General features: G+C 39.9%; 1 protein-coding gene across 1 annotated transcript in view; it reads left to right on the top strand.

Annotated features, from left to right (window-relative positions):
• Positions 1 to 20,326, top strand: part of RIBC2 (RIB43A domain with coiled-coils 2) — a 31,532-nt gene extending 11,206 nt beyond the window's left edge. The window contains exons 4-7 of the mRNA XM_073315989.1: positions 42 to 160; positions 14,515 to 14,742; positions 16,994 to 17,160; positions 18,760 to 20,326. Coding sequence (XP_073172090.1) covers positions 42 to 160; positions 14,515 to 14,742; positions 16,994 to 17,160; positions 18,760 to 18,841 — 596 coding nt within the window. The 3' untranslated portion in view covers positions 18,842 to 20,326. The remainder of the gene's footprint in view (positions 1 to 41; positions 161 to 14,514; positions 14,743 to 16,993; positions 17,161 to 18,759) is intronic.
• Positions 20,327 to 20,909: the final 583 nt, after the last annotated feature.

Below are 20,909 nucleotides of genomic sequence, written 5' to 3'. Positions count from 1 at the left end.
GATAAGCCTTATCAACTAAATTCTGCTTTAATCTAATTTAGAGGATCTCCATGACAAGAACAGGATAGACCTAGATCAAAAAGCCATGGAACTACAAAGGAAAGACGTAGAAACCAGACAAGCTGTTTGTGCAGCTACCAAGGATTTTAATAGAACTCAGGTAAATTAATATTGGTTATAAAGAGGAAGGAATTGAGCAATTTTTTTTAAGTCATATAACAAAGTACAATGAGTAATGATGTTGCCACAAAGATTTGTCCGCAATTAAGTTCCAGTGTTGTTTTAGTAATCAGAAAATATGTTTTATGCACCTCTCTAAAGATATCCTCTGCCAGCATCCAGGAGCCAGCAGGGGAAAATGTCTGCCTAGATCTGGAGCTTTTGCTCAGCCTCACTAAAATCTGTCAATATCCACTGTACTAACACCACAGTTTTTTGTCTCTGCGTGGCTCATCCTGCTCTTTAACATCACAGTGGCAGATGGATCTGGTTTTAAACTCCCCAGACTCACCAGAAATTGTGAAGAATCGGAGGGTCTCTGATAGCCCTTTGCAGGGCAGCATGGCACCATTCGAGAAGCAGCAAGTCTACAATATGATAAAGCAGATAGCTGAAGAACAGATCCTGCTTCTGTAAATATCAGAGCAGGGGTTCTCAAAACTGAAGGCTAGGACTCCTCAGGGGGTTAGGAAGTTATTATGTGAGGGGTCGTGAGCTGTCAGCCTCCACCCCAAACCCCGCTTTGCCTCCAGCATTTATAATGGTGTTAAATATATTAAAAAGTGTTATTAATTTCTAAGGGGGTTCACTCAGACGCTTGCTATGTGAAAGGGGTCACCAGTTCAAAAGTTTGGGAACCACTGTATCAGAGAATATCTCTGAAATTTAAATCATAACTGCAGCACACCAGGTCAGTTTGCAGGGGCTAATCTCCAGGATCAGGGAGGCAGAAGTTAGAATGTGTACCTTAGAAGACAATATGAACTCTATTATGATCAGTGCAGACTAAACATGTCTGATCCAAAAGCTGAAAAATAGAATTGATCTGTAAGGCCATCCAGAAGAAATAATTTGAGGGTGGTTGGATCTGTAGAATTTGTATAAGACACTACTTAAGATTTTCCTTATACCCAGACAGAGCTGAATATAGAAAGGGCCCACTGCTCCTAGCCACTGAACCCTCAACTAATTCCAAGCCAAGCATTTATATTAAATTTTCTAAAATACAATGTGAAAGAATCCATTCTTAAATAATAATAATAAAGCCTGGGAAAAAGGAAACCTGAGATGGAAAGGGCATAGATAGTGATATTTCCCAACTACAGCCAGGAGGTAATCAAAAAAGAGCCCTGTTAAATATGTCAAGGAAGCAGGCCAAGGAGAAAGGACTGACCTATTTTATAGCCTTCCAAGCTCTTTTTCAGATGAAGGTGGATAGCCAGGCCCTTAACTTCTCGAAACTGGGAGAAGCAGAAAACTACATTCTATGGCTTTTTCTATAGAACCAAAATTACGTTGCCATGGGATTTGCTATTCAACACTTGCAATGCTGGGTGGTGGTTGTCAGAAGTGAAGGGATCCAGAGAAGTGCCCATCTCAGCTCTGTACGTCCCATATCTTCCATCATACCCATATTTAAAGCCAGGCGGAGCCATCAGACATTCATAGACAGAAATCAGCACAACTCATCTCACTGAGCAAGAATCCAGACCAACCTGGCTCCCGTGGAGATAGTAACTATATCCTATCCGCTCTTTGAAACACCATATTGATTACTTTGCTTAACAAACTATATGAACTGCAGTTGGTTACTTATCAGTCCAGATCTCTTGACTCCATTTCTAATAATGGTTATGAGCTTTTTTCCCCCATTGGTTTTGCTCTTCCAGGAGGAAGAGGAGTGGGGTGTGGGAAGGGTTGCCTTAATTAATGATTTTAAGAACAGCATACTGGTAAAGTATTCAATTTAAATTGCAGATATTGGGTAATGTGCACAGGGATGAGGGCATTATTTCACTTCCTGTGTGTTTAAGAGCTGGCCATTAGAGAGCCATACACTGGGATTTTGGACCCATCTGTCTATAGGAGGTGGTAAAATAGTTTCTTGTTTCTCATCCCTCATTTTTCCAGTGGATCCACAAGCAGATATGTCTGGTAGGACTCTAACCTCCGATGCATAGTTATGTGCATTTAGCCCAGAAACCCTATTTAAAACGTATTCAGCAATGTTCATCATCCCCCCCCATCTCCTGCCTTTTGTGCGGGGAAGCACCAACGGGGAGGATTAGGCATATTCATATATTTTGCATTTGATGTGGAACAGAGAGGATGTGTTCATTCTGGCTACCCCTCTATCTTCCTGATCTTTTATCCCACTCTGACTTGAGAGCATTGGTCTTTCACACCTTTGCCTTGTTTTACACCCCCCTGTACTACCTCCTTTTAACTCTCTTACCTACTTAACCTCTTGCCACTCTAGTTTCTCTTCTCCATCTAAATGCCTTTGTGACCAGTGTCCCGGGGGGGCCACACTGAGATTATTCAATTAGGGTAAACTGTAAAGAATGGGGCAGATAATCCCCAGCTGGTGGATATTTCAATATCTGGTGGAGCTGGTGGATATTTCAATATTCTATCAAGCCAGCAGAAGACAGCTTCTATAATCCCTTACTGGTTGCACAGAAGCCCAGTATAGCAATCCAGCCTTGGGCTTCCACCCAGACACCCAAGTCAAATATGATGAGGATTACTGAAAATCTTATTCATCATATAAGAAAGTTCTACCAATCCCAGAGGATCAGACACATTACCTCCCAAGTTAATGAATATCTTAGATTTTACCCAAATAAATGCTTACAACCAATTCTTATTAACTGAACTAAAATTTATTAAAAAGATCAGTATACATACAGACATGAGTACAGTTCTGAGATTAGTTTCATAGGAGAGATGGTGAGCTTTGGAGTTGCAAAGAGTTCTTAAAATTAATCCATAGATTCAGTCCAATGTTCATATCCAGGGTGATCCCAGGTGGGACTGGAGATCTCAGTCTTATGATTCAAGCTTCCCGTGCATAAAGTATTAAGCAGATCTGAGAGAAAAAGGATCTGGACCCAAGGGTTTTTATACAGTTCCAGGTCTTCTCTTGATAGCTCAGAGTTATTAGGCGAACAATAGGCAATCATTGAGACTCTGAAGTAGACCTATTTCCTAAGCATCACCAGTAATTAGCTACACAGATTAACATAAAGCAATTGCCTGTTTTCCACCATTTACAGGTGATTTGCTGTATACTTCAAAGAGAAATCGAGACCGTGATATCACTATATTTACAGTTAATATAAATGTTAATATTTTCTTTTGATCTCTGAATTAACAGAATACAGCATAGGCAGGAAATGTTCAATTACATTAACCTTTAACAATATATATTACTCCTGGGGGAATTCTGCGTTACTGTGCATGCACAGAATTCATGGCTCGCACAGATTTCTTTGCTTCCCTGCAGAAAAAAGACTTCTGACAGGGAAGCAAAGGGAAGTCACAAGAGCGGTCACACGCCCCTCCCCAGCAGTGCAGGCAGGTTGGTTTGGGTGCTTGGAGCAGCTAGTAGAGACATAAAGCACTGCTGAGGTGGGAGGGCTGGGCAGTCATGTGGGAGAGGGAGACACTGTCCCTCTCCCTCGCTATTGTGGCATGCTCAGCGTGGAGGGGCAGAGCTTTGGGGTGTTTCTGGTGAGGTAGGCATGGGGCAGGTTCTGTCCCCTCAGGCAAAGCAGAATGTATCAGCCTGCCTTCTTAGTGAATTGTTCCCATTGTTCTTAGTGAATCCCCCAGGAGGATAAAACAGGCGTAAAAATTTTAAGGCTCCTTTACATTGTCAGTGGTGTAAAGGACAGTGTGGCCTTATAAATGTTTGTGGTGCTTTGGTGATTAGTCATGTACATTTTTGGACTAAAAAAATTTCCTTTCAAAATGTGCTCCATCAATTGTTTGCTACTGCCCTTTCTGGAGATAGTCAGGAGCTAATATAAATTGTGAATTTGATTCCCCAGCCTTCACTTGCTCTTCAGTTGCAATGATGTAACACTGAGCATATGGCTGTATATATTTGTTGACTAATAGCTACTATTGACCCTTTACTTCTAGTTATATTACTATTAGGCAGAGGGGGTTGGGGATTTCCTCCAGTGTTCCCCACTCCCATACTTCATCCATTGTATTGTAGTTTAAATAAATTACCAAAATAATTGAAACCAGCATGATTATATTATTTTAACAAATAAAATATGCATTATTTTGCAGAATTTTAAAATATTTTGCGCAGAAATTTTAATTTTTCGGTGCAGAATTATTTATTTTTTTGGTGCAGAATTCCCCTAGGAGTAATATATGTAAACACACAAAAAGATTATCTACCAATATGTCCCTAAAGGCTGAATTTGGGTAATTTATCCTGCAGGATGCTTAACCCTTTCTGGCCACGTGTCTCAGCCTTATGAACGCTTCTATTCCTCAACCTGGACTTCTCACTCTTGCTGTACCTTTGAGTCTTAGTGGGCATGGACTAAGATGTTTTTTGGGACACTTCCCCCTGTGAGTACCCATGGCTAATTTATTTAAATGTGTTTCTTGGAACATAAAAAGGAATGTTAACTGTATAAGAAGGAAAAAATATGAGTCTCACTTTAATGAGCTGTAAGTGGATATAATATTCCTCCAGGAAACCCAAACTCATTGAGTCTGAGGTCGAAAAGCTTTAAAAAAGCTGGATTGGTAATGATGATGTTTTTAGTAATTAAGCAGCCAAATCTGGGGGCAGGAGTGTCAATCCTGTTCAGTAAAACCTGAAAACACACAAATCCTATCCACTGATAAGACACGTAGGGAAGATTCTTAATTGTTAAAGTTTGCATCGCTGACATTATACACTCTTGTAAACATCTATGACCCCAACAGAGATGATTCCTCCTTTTTCAATTAGTTATTTTCAAAATTGACTCCTTCCTAGAAAATTTGATTATAGTGGGGGAACTTCAACAAGTGTTAGAACTGCTTTTGGACAGGTCAAGCAGACCTCAGTGATCCCCATCCTCCACTAGGCAGACTATTATCCAGATGGAGGAATTGGATTTAAAGGACATAAGGAGACTGCACCACTCTACAGGTAAAGACTGCTTTTTTTCCTCACCTCTACACACTCAGAGAATAGTTATTTTTTGGCAACCGGTAGCTTGGTAGCTGTGTTATTAACAATTATATAAAGCCATTATAATCTCTGATCACACCCCTGTGATACTGTAGCTCTCATCTCCTGAAAAACTAGGCTACCAGAAGATGGCAGGTAATACTGCTCTTTACTTCTAGATATAATTGAAAAAGCTTGTGGGGAAGAAATGACTTAAAGGGCAGGATAATATCCTATTCCTTCCACAGAAAGAGAGCCAGATAGACTGAGCTGATGACTAATGGAACAGCTCAAGGAGGCAGAACTCAGCTATGCGGATTACCCCTCTTTGGATAAACTGAGATGTAACCAGTCTCAGATATGAAATTAATAAAATAATTTCAGCTCAGGCTGAATTTGCGTTGTTTAAATGAAAACAAGGCATGCTGGGAATCGAGCATTTAAAGGTGGGGATATTATTAGCATACAGACTTAGAATGAATTCATTAAAAGCTAAAATCCCACTCATTTCACTCAAGTCAGTGTCAGATACTCACAAATCTAAAAAATTATTAATGAATTCTCCAGATTCTACCAATGCTTGTATTTAGAAGAAGATCCCTGATGATCAGTTACTTGATGAGTACACCCAAAATCAGCAATTCCCCCAGCCAGCAGAAGAACAAAAAGTTTGGCTCAATTCCCCATTCCATACGTCTGAAATTATGGCTACCTTAGGCAACATGAAATCAAGTAAGGCCCTGGCCATAGACTACTTTCCAGATGAATTTTATGCCCAATTCAAAGCCAACTGGCTCCAAAACTGGCTGAACTATACACTGAGGCTTTTGGCAGAAGTACTCTGCCCCCTTCAATGAATGATGTCCTAATCTCAGCCATCCTTAAAGCTGACCCAGATGACCAATATTCTTAATCAATTCTGACATTAAAATATTTTCTAAAATTCTACCTGGATGATTAGAAAAAGTAGTGAGGTACATAGCATACCCAGATTAGGTGAGTTTTATACAAGAGAGACATGGGTCAGGCAAACCCTGGGTCAGTTTATCAGTGTGCTAACCCCTTGAAGCTGATGGCTGTTCTGTCACTGGACATGGAAAAAGCCTTTGATAGAGTAAATTGGAGGTATTTTTTCTTTACCCTACAAAAATTTGGATCTGGTCTCTTTCATTTCCTAGATTAGACTTTTGTACTCCAATTTTAGCTCCCATGTTGTAACCAATAACTACATTTCCCCTCCTTTCAATCTCCATCGTGGTACTAGACAGATCTTTCCCTCCTCCTATTTAATTTGACTTTAGAGCCATTGGCAATACAAATTAGAGCACACCGAGGGATCCAGAGTATAAAAATAGGGTCCATGGGGATGAAAATATGCTTATATGATGATGATTTATAAACTATTGAATTGTCTGGGAAAATCTCAGGGTACAATGTTAACAAGCACAAGCCAGAGGCTCTTAGTGCACTTTTAGATAATACTTTTCTCTGGTAGCAGCCAGAAATCAGGTACTTGGGAGTCTTCTTTCCTAGAAAGATGAAATAAATAGTCAAAATTAATTTCAGTCTAATCACACACACAGCTTTGGATTTACGTAGATGGGAAGCCTTCCTCTATCACTTTGGGGTAGAGTTAAAAATCTTAAAGACGAGTGTCCTCCCAAGACTTCTATTGATCTAAGCTCCTTGCCAGTTTATATTCCCCCTTCTGTTTTTTTGTTTTTTTTTTCCAGAATTAATAACATTTTTAAAATTCTGTTGTGGGGTATGGGGAACAAAAGCCAAATTATCCTTTGAAAAATGCAGCTGCCTGTCAATGCAGGAGACTTGGCGTTACTATGTATCCTTAATCTTGAGCCAAGTGACACAGTGGCTGACCTGCTCCCTCCCCGAGCTTTCCATACAAGTCCCAGGCTTCTCCTGTCTGGCTGTATACAAAGGAAGAAACCCACCACTAGCATGATTCCTAAACTTGGACTTCTGTTGTGTCCTTATGGAGAAGATGGTCACAATTTTGACCATTAGGAAAGTTGGGTATCTGGTTGCTTCCAAGTTTAAATGTCATCCCTTATCACATTTAGATTCAGGTTACTCCAAAATGTTAATTGCCTATAAATCCATCCTATAGCCCAATTAGATTCAAAAAGGGATTTTGAGCATAAACCATCTATTTGAAAGCAATTACTTCATGCTCTTTCCTCGCCTTAAGGGGAAATTTCAACTGGACCCAAAGAAGGAATGTCAATACTTTTAATTTAACCATGCCCTGCAACACCAGTTTGGGCCAGATGCCTCTGCAGCATCAGACCCCCCCAGCTTCTAGAGAGTTCTGAAAAAGTTATATTTCCTGCCTATCAGGCAAATTGGCAGTCAGCAATGACTGGGAACATGAGCTGTGAATTTCCATTACCAACATTCTGTGGAATCAGATTTATTCCAATATACAGCATTTCTGACTAGAATTACAGTTAAGATTGATCTAGCAGAAAATCCTTTGGAGGATGCACTGGACTCCGTCTAGACTTTTCAGGTCTGGAGCAGCCACATCTGACAAATGCTGGTTCTGCAGGCATGAACTTGTACCACATGCTGTGGAACTGCCTTTTGATCTATTTTTTTTCTGGACAGAGAAATATTTGAGCCAATTTCTCTCTCTCTCAGTCAAGGTGAATTGCAGGCTGGCCAGGCCATGCTAGGCCTAACCAATCTGTCCTGGAAACTGAAATCCTCTGAAAATTTTTGGTTGGGTAGAGCTCTGATTGTAGCCAAACATCCAATTCTACAACAGGGGAAGTTCCAAGTACACCCATCTCCCAAGAGTTGTACTCTGATTTGGTGAGCCTGGTAGCAATAGAACAAAATTTGCACTCAAAACAACCAAGATAAGTGTATGGTTATATGGTTGTCATTTTTGAAAGAATCAGAATAATCAATTACATTCTCTCTGAGGTAATATTTTTTGTGGTGCCCTTCCAAAACCCTGGACCCCTCCCATTTTCTCAACTCATCTCTTCCTTCTCTATCCTATCATTCCTTTCTTAGCCTCTTTTATGTGGCTGTCTGGCTTTCCTTTGGTCCTCTTTTCACTGTCACTTTTTTCTCTATTTCTCTCCTGCCATCTTTTTTCCCCCCAAAAGGGAATTATGATGATTAGTTTATGATCTTACTTTACAAAGAGCCCCAAATTGGGTCTGAATAACAAAATAACCATTATTAATTAATCGTACAGGCAAATCTCTGTAACCAATTAATAATTGTCTTTGTCCCATTATTCTTTGCCCTTAAGTAGTTTTGTCTCCCCTACATTGCTGTATAATCTGATAATGGCTCTACTTCAGGTTAGGTAGCTAATAAAAGATAAGACAAACAAAGAATAGTCTGTATAAACATAGATATCTCCTCTGCCAAGATTCTCACTCCTAGATCTTAGCTTGCTATCATGAGGCACTTGGACCTTCCCAAACTCTTGAAGAGTTTTGGTCCCTCAGGCAGCAGTAGTGGGGTAGAGCACTGCTGAACTTAATTATCCTTGGTACTTTCCATCTGGTTCCTTCTTGATTTCACTCAGCAAAGAAACTCCATGTAGGAGCTGCATCTCTCCAGTTTCACGCCTACCATTCTCAGAGGCATGCTCCTTGTGCATCAGGTATCCTTTCTGCATCCAGGTCTTTCAGGCAGGTCCAAATGTCTTTTACCTTAGTTTTGTGAGATCATTTGCCTCAGGCTCTTTGGTCAGTGCTCAGCGGCAGCACTTTGGCTCTTACTTCATCACCTGCCCTGGCACTTTGTTGCCTCTGTCTGCAACACTTTCAAGTCTGCTCTTGGGGTCTGTTTTAGTGTTCCAGAACCTCTGTTTTGTGGCACTTCAGTACTTGTGTTTTGCATGTTTCTGGAACATGTCTTGGCACTTTTGGTGTTAGTTTTTATATATTCTTCAATGCTTTCTTCAGCGCCTCTGCTGTGCTCCAGCAATTCACTTTGGTACCCTGATATACCATCTCTTCAGCTCAGTCTCACTGTTTTCTCTTTTTGTTTTGTGCTATGTTCTGTTTGCAGAACATCAATCTCTTGAGCACCTAAGGAAGAAGGAAACCACTCAATGGCTTCTAATCATGTTCTTCCAGCAAGTCTAGGTCAGTGATGGACAACCAATCCACTGCATGGTCTTCTTTGCAGTTAACTGTGAAGTTAAGGACCATATGTCACCCTGGGATCTAAGAGAGTGGAGAATGCTTCTATGGGCTTGTCAAGATGCAGAGTTACACCAGTTTATCTAATGGTGTTCTTTTAAACTGATTTAGTTAAAAAGGTGCAAAATGCTATGTGGACACACTAATTTTGGTTGAGCCATATTTATTTTGGTTCAGTGTGTTTAGTTAAACCAAAGTGTTTTAGCTAAACCAAAATAAATCACTCAGACCAAAATAAAATTTCCACACAGGACTGGTGCAAGTTGGTATGTAGACAAGGCCTAAGTCCTGCTCAAGGCACTCCAGGGAGACTCCTGTAACATTTGCCTAAGGCTGGCCCAGAAGGCTTGACATGAGCCTTGATGCTTGAAGTCAGGAGAACGGAGCTTTGACTTATTGGATGATGCATATCCTCGGCAGAAGCCAAGCCAGGTAGTGTTGAGAGGGAACCAGTAGCTCTCTAGAGAACTGTTATCAAAGCCACTGACTCCAAGCAAGGCTTGTGATTTCCCCCACCTGCATTTGTGACAGAGATGGAGACAGTAATTCTGGATGCTGGTCTATCTATCCAAATCACTCTAGGTCCTTTGCAAGACTGTCACAAGGTCTTCAGTAACATCTCCGATGCATTCCTTTTAGCCCTTTGTTGGGAGCAGTTAAAGTTCTCAACAAATTCATAATGCTTTTTACACCAAGGCAGCACCTTCAGCGCAAAAAGGTCTGGTACTAAGCACTTCTTATTTTGTTTGACTAATAACTTGTATTTCTTGACAATTTTGGGGTGCTTTCATGATTGCTTTCATTTCTGTCCAGTTCACCTTGAACTTCTCAAGCCAAGGTCTGCCAAATAATCGTGGATACTTTCTTTCAATCCCATACAAGGGTAAAATGACTGACTGTCCATCTAGCTGAACTTTCACCTGAAGTACCCCTTTGGGGACTAACTTTTTGCTGACATAGGTCTTCCAAACCTTAGAGGTTTTTTCTAGAGGAACTTGTGACAGTGTCTAGTGAAAGGCAGATGCAGAAGTCAGTGAGATGGCAGCTCCAGTATTAAGCTAGATTCTTGTCAGAACTTCTACAATTGAGGGTGTGATCCAGATGTAATGTCTGACTCCAGCTGGCGATAACATGTGGTGTTCTGGTTCTTGATCAGTGTCATTAGAGCTTGTACCTTTTTCTACATTATGAATTCCCAGCTTCCATCCTTTTAGGTTCATCCTTCATAGGTGTCTTCTTGGTTGTAAAGTTACCCTTTGTTGCTGAACCGTGTGACAGTTCACAGTAATGTGTCCTTTCTTCTGGCATTTTCTGCCAATAACCTGGCGTCTCCAGCAGTCCTTTTCAGCATGAGCAGTTTGTGCACCATGGGCACGTGGAAATTCCTTGCGTTCCCATGATCCTCTATCTTGCCGATGTAGGAGGTAACTTTCCAGTTCACACTAAATGCCAAAGAATTCTTCCCTAAGGTCTCCATGGCAACTGCTACTTCAACAGCCTTCTTGAATGTAAGTGCTAATACAGTCGGTACTTCTCCTGGACCTGGTCACTGCATAATCCAAAGACTAATTGGTCAGGTAGGGCATCACTTAATGTTTGTCCAAACTGACAATGCTCTGACAGTTTCCTTAGAGCAACAATAAACTGTGCTACCAACTCTCCACTTCTCTGATCTCGCTGATGAAACCGATATTGTTCTGCTATCATTGATGGCAAGGAGAAAAATATTTTTGCATTGCTGCTGTAATTGCAGTGTACGTGGCGGTTCTGGGAACAGTTTGAGACAACAGGTTATGCATCAGTCCATATGCCTTTGGACCCATTATTGTCAGCAAGGTTGAAACTCTTTGTCCATTGGGAATGGTGCTGCAGGTTACAAATTACTCAAAACATTGAGGTACACCACCCAGGAGTCACGGCTGTTGTCAAATTCATAACATTGCCCACAAAAGGTGCTATTTCACTGCTCTTGTTTTGAATTTTACACCTCCTGGAAGTCTCTTCCTCAGGGAAATTCTGGGTTTTTTTAAATGGTGTACTATCCTCACTGGATCACCCTCTGTTGGCTGGGTGCTTATACTGCAAAATGCAGAATTCTTCCTTTGGCTGCACTGGGCTCCCTCTGCTGGCTCTAGACTCTCAATGCAGGCTCAGCCTTTTCTCTGCCTGCTTGCACCTGATCAACAAAGTTAGCTGCTTCCCCTTCACTGCTCTGAAGTTTTCTAAACAGTTCCAGCAGTAATTGCAGTACTCTTATCCTGGGTTGTATCTTTATTTGCCTAATTCCTCCTCTGAAGCTGGCTGGTTCACACTGTCCCAGAAGCAAAAAACAGCAAGCTGTCACCCTGTGCCTCTAGGTGAATTTTGTCCCCTTTTTCAAAATTTTATTCTTTGTTCTATTTAGGCAATGGAAGCCCTGGACACTTGTTGGGATAGAAGGTCCTTGCTGCCAATGTTGTGTTTCTGGAGCCAGCAGAGAAGGAGTTAGATACAGACACAGAGGGAGCTGATGGACACACAGCTGTCAGCTATGCTCCCTTTATTGTTCTCGCCAGCAAAACTGAAACCGTAACAATAACATGGTTTGCAGTGGGGAGGGGAGAGTGCTCAAATATTTAAAGGGATATGATGATATGTAGGATCCATCCAAAGTATCCCTTCTATAAATTATTTATTTTGGGATAACTCCAGAACTAAATGCTCACTAAAGTAAGGCTATTATTCATTTAGCTAAAAAGAACAGAATGCCATCACATACACAAATCATATTTTAGATAATTGTTCATAAAGGTCATTAGGTTGAAAATTGTTTTTCTGTTCTTGGAAATTTATAATCCTTTATTCCTGGAATAAAAAGCTACTGACTTCTGGGAAAATTCTTCAAGGGAGTAGATTTTTGGGCCAAATCCTGATCACAATGAAGCAGCCAAATCCTGGTCACAATGAAGCCTGTGCAAAACTTCCATTGCCATTGACTTCAGTGGGACTAGGAGTTGACCCTTAATTCCTGAAAGAGTACCACATGTGGAGATGGCAGAGCTGGTGGCTGATGTGTCTAAAGTTCAGCTCTGCTGCTGTTTTGAATGTGATTTGCTTGATTTATTTTAATCTCTAAAAGTGGGAATTCCTTTCTTGAGCTAAAATAGAGTATATGGTCTTATCCAGATGTGGCAAAATTGCTGCACCATGATGTCCCCTCCTGGCTGGCTGTGGCACTACAGCAACTTTTGCCTCAGTTTCCCTCACCTTTCAGAGCCACAGTGGGCTTTATCAAAATCCAACAAAATATATATATAACCAACTCACCAGGCAATCACCTTGGTGAAGGAGTGCCTCTGCTGCTGCTTCTCCCTGGTTCAGACAGTCTCCTGATCCAAGGCACACTCCTCCCCTTACTCAGGGTTTCCCACAGGCTCCAACTCATCAGGCTCTCCATCTTACTCAGGCTTTCAGCTCATCCCTGGAGAAGCATATCTGGTCTCTCTCTATCTTGGTCTTCTTTGCAGGCTGCTTCCCAGAGAGAGAGCACTTCCTATCTTTTCTCTTCTGGTTTTCCCCCAGCAGTGCTCACCCAGCTTTATATAGAGGCAAAACTCTTCTCTATCCCAGTTGGGCTTTATTTCCAGTTAGTCCTGGCTCACCCTCCAGGTGCACCCAGGCTGGTTAATTGGTCTATGAGGTCTATATTAATCCTTTTACAACCTGTGTAAGATAAAAACCCCATCACAAAGGAGTTTACATTTTTAGATTAAAAATGTTTACAGGATCTAAGTTAAAACTATAACTTGTTAAATAGTTTAATTCTAATTCTAAAATACAAGTGATTCAGATACTTTTTTTTTTTACTACTTGATTTACAAATATTCTGTTTGATATTTTGTATTGTATACTTTGCACAGTGCACTTAAGCTATTTGTTAATATTCTGGGGAAAAAAATCAATCAAGTAAGTAAAAGCTATATATTTTAAAAAACAGAATGAGCACATTCGCCTGTTATTTCACATTTGGTGCTTTCCTTTTCAAATATTTCTTCTGCACTGAGCTATACAGGCTATAATGTAAGTGATCATTTGAGGTTGTTTTCTGTGAGATAATAATGTTACTATATATACACTTCAAGGCCTATCGCTAAACTGTTTCTGTTTAGTCTGAGAGTTTATTAGCCCAGGATGTGGTAATTATTGAATTAACAGGAAGCTCTCTCAAGTTACTATATTGCTCTTCTTCCTTTTGCCTTAGTTCTCTGAGAGAGCTGTCTAGAACAAAGAAGTCTGACTCAGCTTCTGACACTGTCCACTGTGTCACTCAATTTAACTTTAGCCTTCCTGCTATCTCCCTCCCATAAAAAAAAAATCCTACTTTCTTCCCCAATTAAGAGCAACTCCTTTAAAATTGTCTTATTTAATGTCTGAAGTTTATGTGGGCTGATATGGGAGTGAGGAAACAAATTTTGAGTGTAGCATGTTTGTAGTCACCATGTGGCTAAGGAGCTTGAGAAGCAGAGAGTGATAGTAGCCAGAGTTGAGTGATTTGCATAGGACATATATATAATCTGAATATAGTTGTAGTATTAGCATGTGATCATGTACTTGAAGACTGTATTGTAATGCATTCACACAGGGGAGCATACCAAACTTCATGTTGGCATTTCCTCATTTTTGAGTGCTTAATCATGAAACCCACATAATTTTTGTTTGGAATATGTATTTAGGATGTTTGAACTAGTAACTGAGAATTGTGAATTTTAGTCCGTTTTCCTTCATGTGATGTCTGACATCTGACTAACAAGTCCATGTGAGTATGCTTGACTGCTTGTTCTGTTTGTGAATAAACGTAGAATTAATTTTGACATAATTCTGGCTTTGTTTTACAACATACAGCTAGTTCTCCAAACTGCTTTTGGTCCAACCTATGAAAGCAATAAGGGGACATCCCTTCAGATTTTCAGCATTCTTAATCCACATGAACATAGTGCATTTATACAATGCTATTGACAATCACATGCAGTTTGGAAAGAAAATTCAGTGACAGGATGATTGATTCACTAACTTTCTTGCAGTATGAAATCGGTATTTTCTTTTTAAAGAAAATGGTCTCAGCTTTCTCCTTCCATACCCACTTTTTTTTTTTTAAAGGCTGTAGAATTTGCAGAAAGAAAAATGCTAGAAAAGCGTCAGGAAGAAGAAGATAATGTGGCTGAAATTTCTAACCTCCTTCGAGGAGACTTGCTTTCTGAAAACCCAGAACAAGCAGCCAGTTCGTTTGGGCGACATCGTGTGATTACTGATAGATGGAAAGGAATGAACCAGGATCAGTTGAAGGCAATACGTTACACTCAGCAACAACAAGTTCTGGAGAAACTGGTATTCAAACCCATTTGCTTATCTGTATTAGTTGGAGTAGTAGCATAGACAGGGCTGGTAGCACCGCCAATTATTAAGTGGCTTGACACTTCCCATTGTAAGATCCCGTTTTCAGTAGCTTATAGCTTTATAACAGCCAAACTTCAACTGATTGGGCTGAATTTTTCTGTGCAACACCTCTTCTTCAGGATGAATTTGTTTGAAAAAGTTAATCCAAAATGGTCCAGACATTTCCAAGAACGAGGCTAGTGAAAAATACGATGTTTTGCCATGTTAAATTCTGGCAACATTTTCTTTGAGAAGCTCTCATGCCCCCATGCTTTGTATCGGGGACTTGAAATTTGGCAGGGGTATTCTTTGCGTCAGGGATGTTCCTTTTGCTGTTCCTGTGAAAATCCACCCAAATTTGGCCAAGTTATAAGCCTTTGAAAAATCTCCGTTTGTACATGCTCAGTAGAATTGTTAGTTTCACAGCTAAAATCTGTGAAGATTCCATTCTCACTGAACATGCTTCATCTGTCAACTCCTAGTGCTGATCAGACTCCCTGTGCACCAGTCCCACATTGTGCCTGATTAGGTTTCAGCCCAGGGTTATGGGGGCTGGCCTCTCCTTGGAATTGCTGTTCCCAGATGTTCTGGGCTAGGGTAGGGCCATGCACTAGATTGAATTCAAGGAGTCTGTCTCTCCTGTGCTTTCAGTAACTGTCCTGCTGGCACCAAGGGAGCATGGAGTAGGAAGCAGTCTAATTAGAATGCGGAAGGACAAGAACCACACTGAAGGGGAGAGAAATTAGCACATTGGAACAAGGAGCCTGATGAGATTGGGACTGGAGTGTGGGAGAAAGTAAACTTGTGACTGGAGGCGGGACTGGGAGTGGAAGACTGGGACAGACTGGGCAAGACAGTTGAGACTGGGACTGATAGCCAGGAGAGGGGAGGGAAACACTGGATCTGATGAGAAGCTGGGGGGATGGAGAGAAACTAGGAATTTTGGACAAGGAGACTGGGACGGTAAACTGATGGGGGAATATGGGCAGGGTAGGGAGGAAAGCCAGAATGCCAGAGAAAAGCCCATGAGAAAATGAATAATTCTCTTTTCAGAGAAGGGTTTAAATAGCGTGCCGTAAATGGGACATATGGCCATATAGTGAACAAAGAGGAGAAAATATTGAAATCGCTGCTCACTAAGTGATCGCTATCCATTTTGTGTACTGAATGAAAGAGGAGTCCTGCAGGGGGAAAAGAAATGTCTTAATTACATAATCACATACTATCCTAATTCAAATACATAAGGGGGCAAGTTAAGGTTCAAAAGCAATCTTAATTCTGGCATATCCTAACTTTTGATATTGCAACCTTAATAATGTTCTTTTAATATAGTGTTCTCTGTGCAATTTTTTTTAGAGACAAATCTGTCAATAGATAAATTCTCTTAAATTCTAGGGGCTGTGTTTCATACCAGCATGGTAATGATCATCATAAAGGATCTAGTTAATATGACAAGAACTTATTTTCTTAACAGTTTCACCAGTCCTGAACAACTGTTAGTCTTTTCACAGAGACACCAAAAGCAGTTTAATTTTGATTGACAGATGTACACAGTGTAGAGCTGCCTCGTCTGAATATGTCTAAAAGGTGGTATCAAAGCTGTGATGCACAAGGGGAATATGATCGGAGGTAGTGACAGACAATTTGTAAATATAGGATGTATTGGAGGAGAAGGAAGTTTGAGTCAAAAATTATGCCAAGACAACAGATAATGGGCTTGATTTACTCTGAAATCCACCTGGAGAAGGAAGTGCACAGTACTACAACCCCCTTTCTACAAGGAGACACTGAGCTGCCAGCACAACTTCCAATGTAGACAGCACTGGCCATGAAGAGAACATGGGCAGCTTGACCAGATTTGTACCAGTTTAGTGAATCTTCTCAGATACAGTCCTTTAGTGGGTCTCCTACAGAGAGCTTTGACTGCATTAAAAGCTGTCTTCCCCTGAGCATAATCCCCTGAGGGAGGGTGTAATGAAACCATTGCCTGCGTTCCCCATGTGGGCTGAATTTCCCCCAGGACACAACAGCTACTGCTGGTGGAGGAGGGTGCAATGTGAATCCTTCTGTCATAGCAGGGGTGAATCAAGCCCATTAAAGACAAATGAGCTCATCACATGAGTGAATTTGCTAATAAGACTATTTAAATATTGTTTTATCTGTGATTGTGAAAAGAAAGCAAACATTTCATTTCTTCCTCCAGAGGCTGCAGGAGGAAGAACGGCAAAGAAATGCAGAGTGGGACAGGCAACGTATACAGGGCGCCAGAGCACAACTTCTTTTTGAGCGGCATCAACAGCGACTAAATCGAGAACTTCGCAGAACTCTGGATAATGCTAATGCACAACTCTCCCAGGAGCAGAAATCAAAGTAAGTACCCAGAGGGATTAATCTATATCAGATAAAGTCTTTCCCATTGACAACAGCTTGGCATTATAAAATTGCTTAGCGAGCCTGCTGTACTTGTCATAAGATGTTTTGACATTGATTGCATTTTAAAAAAAAAAAAATCGCAAATTTGGAGCAAGTGTCTAAATTTTGTAGTATGAGAAAAAAAGAAAACTCTTCTCAAGAGACTATCCTGTTACTGTTCCTAAGTTACACGTTGGGAATAATGGCTCAAATACACTATGACCTCAGCAGAACTTGTCAGTAAGTGTCACATTATGTTCATTGTACATAGCAGAATAAAGATAGAAAAGTGGGGAAAATATGCATAGATTCCAAGGCCAAAGGGACCATTATGATCATCTGGTCTGACCTCCTGTATAACACAAGCCATAGAACTTCCCCAAAATAATTCCTAGAGCATATGTTTTAGAAAAACATCCAATCTTGATTTTAAAATGGTCAGTGATGGAGAATCCTCCATAATCCTTGGTAAATTGTTCCAATGGTTAATTGCTGTCACTGTTAAAAATTTACACCTTATTTCCAGTCTGAATTTGTGTAGCTTCGACTCCAGCCACTAGATCATAAGTGCCAACCCTGTGGGGAAAAAAATACTGGGTGCTCAGCATCCGCCAGCCACAGCTGTTTGACAGCGCCCCCGCTGAGCTAATCAGGGCACTCCCAAACACCTGATCGGCAAGGGGGGGGTCGAGCGGGGGCAGGAAGAGATGAAGTGAAGGTAAGGCATTGGAAGGGGAGGCTGAGTGGAGGCGGGGCCTCGGGGAGGAGCATTCCCAGAGAAAACTAGAAGTCGGCACCTATGCACTGGATAATGTTAAACCTTTCTCTGCTAGATTGGAGAGCCCATTATTAAATATTTGTTCCCCATGTAGATACTTAGACTGTAATCAAGTCACCCCTTTACCTTCTCTTTTGTAATAGTCAGAAAAGGGTAATAAGTACAATGAAAGTTTTCTTAATACTATATATGTGTCTAGTTGATTCAGCTCACTCTCTTGGACTCTCTTGGAGTCAAAAAGGATGGGACTCCATTGAGTTCAGTAGAGCTATGCCAACAACAGCTCAGGATAAGGCCCAATGGCAGAGTTCAGCCATAAAGAACCATTAAGTATTGTCATAAACTACCTTAACAGTGGACAGATATGTATGCTTGCTGTGAGGATAAAGAAAAACTAAAAAACAAAAAACCCATCACTGCAAGCCAGTATCAAAATCCCAGTCTTTAACTCTTTGATTTTTCAGTGCATGCCTAGATTTTGTGCAAGAAATTCCTGTACCTGACAAGTTCCTGGTCTTAAAACAATATGAAAGAATTCTCAGGCTACATTAATACTGTTTTCCCAACACAGGCATAGTGACATTTTGGGAACATGATTTTAGGGGGGAAAAGAATTTTTATGTCATGAGAAAATTGAGCTATATTTATTTTGATTTATTATATAACTAAAATATGTAGTGTTAGTGTAATATTTGTACAGGATTGTGTTTCACTTTTATTTTAACAATATTCAGAAATTTAAAACATTTACTAATTGATTCTATTTGATTTATTTCTAGAAAAATTTATCTTCAGGAGGAAGTGTATTCAAATTTTCCAACAGGCCAATATTTCACACAGTTTAATACAACTAGCCGGTGACATATGGGACACATCCACTCTCTGAAATATAAATTTATGTAAGGTTTGTAGAAATAAAGTTTGATTAACTTTCACTGCTTTACTATGTTTTTCCCCAAATTTCCAGTTAAGATATTTCTGCATTAAAACAAACCCATATCTTCCTGATGGCACATACTTGTAAGTTATAAGCCTGATGATTGTTATTCCTTGTAATTAATGAGAAATAGAGATTGCTGCTAATTCATATTTTTGGTTTGAGGGATATTTTTATAATTAACTGTTCTCAGGAGGAAAAGGAAAATAACCGCAAATAACACTGAAATGATTATTTGAGTGCTAATTTAGAGACATTGTTGGACCAAATCAATTCCTGGGGTGATTCCATCCTAATGGAATTTAGCCCATTGTGATATTTTTTTAATTTGTATTTCAGATTTTCACTACTCCTTTTTATACATTGAAGTTCATATTTTGACTGAAACCTTCCTTTCACAGGCTACAGAAATATTGAGATTACAGCATGACTGTCAGATATCTTTATATGCTTTTCAGAGACCATACTCTATTTTACAATGCAAGAGGGAGTATGGGAGGAGTAATTGCTATTGTTAAGAGCAAAGAAAAATGAAATGTTTCTGCACATTTATCCATAATTTTTATATATATAAATAGAATTAAATTAATTTTATTAGTACTCCCAATTAAAGTTAGGTGTAGTCACTATAGCCATTGTTAGTTTTTCCAACAATAAAAATACTAAGGTCACTGTGTTGGGTTTTTTTAAGTGTTTTCAGTGCTTGTTGAAAGGTGAAAGATTTGATAGAAATGGAAATTGAAATCACCTGATCAGCTGCCAAACAGATGTTGCAAGGGGAGCAGCACTGCAAGCTTGTTCTCCATACCCCACCAAAAAATTCACTGGGTATAGATGGCCACCCTTATCTAGAATAGAAGGGAAATATGTTAGCTGAAATTATTTTCAAACGTTACTCTTCCCAGAAAGCACTAATAGGTTCCACACTGGCTTCTTTGGCTAGCATAAACTAGTTAACCATGTTATAAACTATTTTGGAACCCAATTTTCTGGAAAAAATCATATTTAAAAATACTTATGACTAATATGATTTCCTCCCAACACAGGGCCAGGGTGCAAGTTGCTGCAACCTCTGTGTCCCCATTGCCAGGATATTGGGACCATTGGTTTCTGTAAATGCAGATCTGCAGCTCCTCTTCCAGCCTAATCTTCCATACTGGGCATATGCAGGGCTAGCACAGAAAGCTTTCCTCCCAAAGTGCAGGGGAAGTGCAGGAACTCTTGTGCAGCTGCTCAGCACACAGTCCCTATGTGGAGATAAAGTGGTGTGGTTCTCCTCACTAACATGAGTTTCACACATATATTTCACATGCGTCAATGAGAGTATGTCATATGATGCTTTTAATTTACACTTTAATCGCAATTAATCACTCTGTTAAACAATAATAGAATGCCATTTATTTAAATATTTTTGGATGTTGTCTACATTTTCAAATGTATTGATTTAAATTACAACACAATACAAACTGTACAGTGCTTACTTCATATTTATTTTTGATAATGTTTGCACTGTAAAAAAGAAATAGTATTTTTCAATTCACCTAACAAAAGTACAGTAGTGCAATCTCTTGGTCATGAAAGTTGAATTTACAAATGTAGAATTATGTACAAAAAAAAACTTGCATTCAAAAATAAAACAGTGTAAAACTTTAGAGCCTACAAGTCCACTTAGTCCTACTCCTTGTTTAGCCAATTGCTAAGACAAACAAGTTTGTTTAAATATGCAAGAGATAATGCTGCCCACTTCTTGTTTACAATATCACCTGAAAGAGAACAGATGTTTGTATGCCAATTTTGTAGCTGGCATTGTAAGATATTTATGTGCTAGATATGCTAAACTTTTGTATGCCCCTTCATGCCTCAGCCACCAGTCTAAAGGACATGCTTCCATGCTGATTACACTCATTAAAAAAAAAAGTATTAATTAAATTTGTGACTAAACTTGGAGGAGAACTGTATGTCTCCTGCTGTTTTATATGGCAGAATTCAGGT

The sequence above is a fragment of the Lepidochelys kempii genome, chromosome 1, assembly GCF_965140265.1.
Source record: "Lepidochelys kempii isolate rLepKem1 chromosome 1, rLepKem1.hap2, whole genome shotgun sequence".
Classification (NCBI taxonomy): domain Eukaryota; kingdom Metazoa; phylum Chordata; order Testudines; family Cheloniidae; genus Lepidochelys; species Lepidochelys kempii.
Note: the sequence above shows the minus strand (reverse complement) of the source record. Positions and strands in the feature narration are given on the sequence as shown.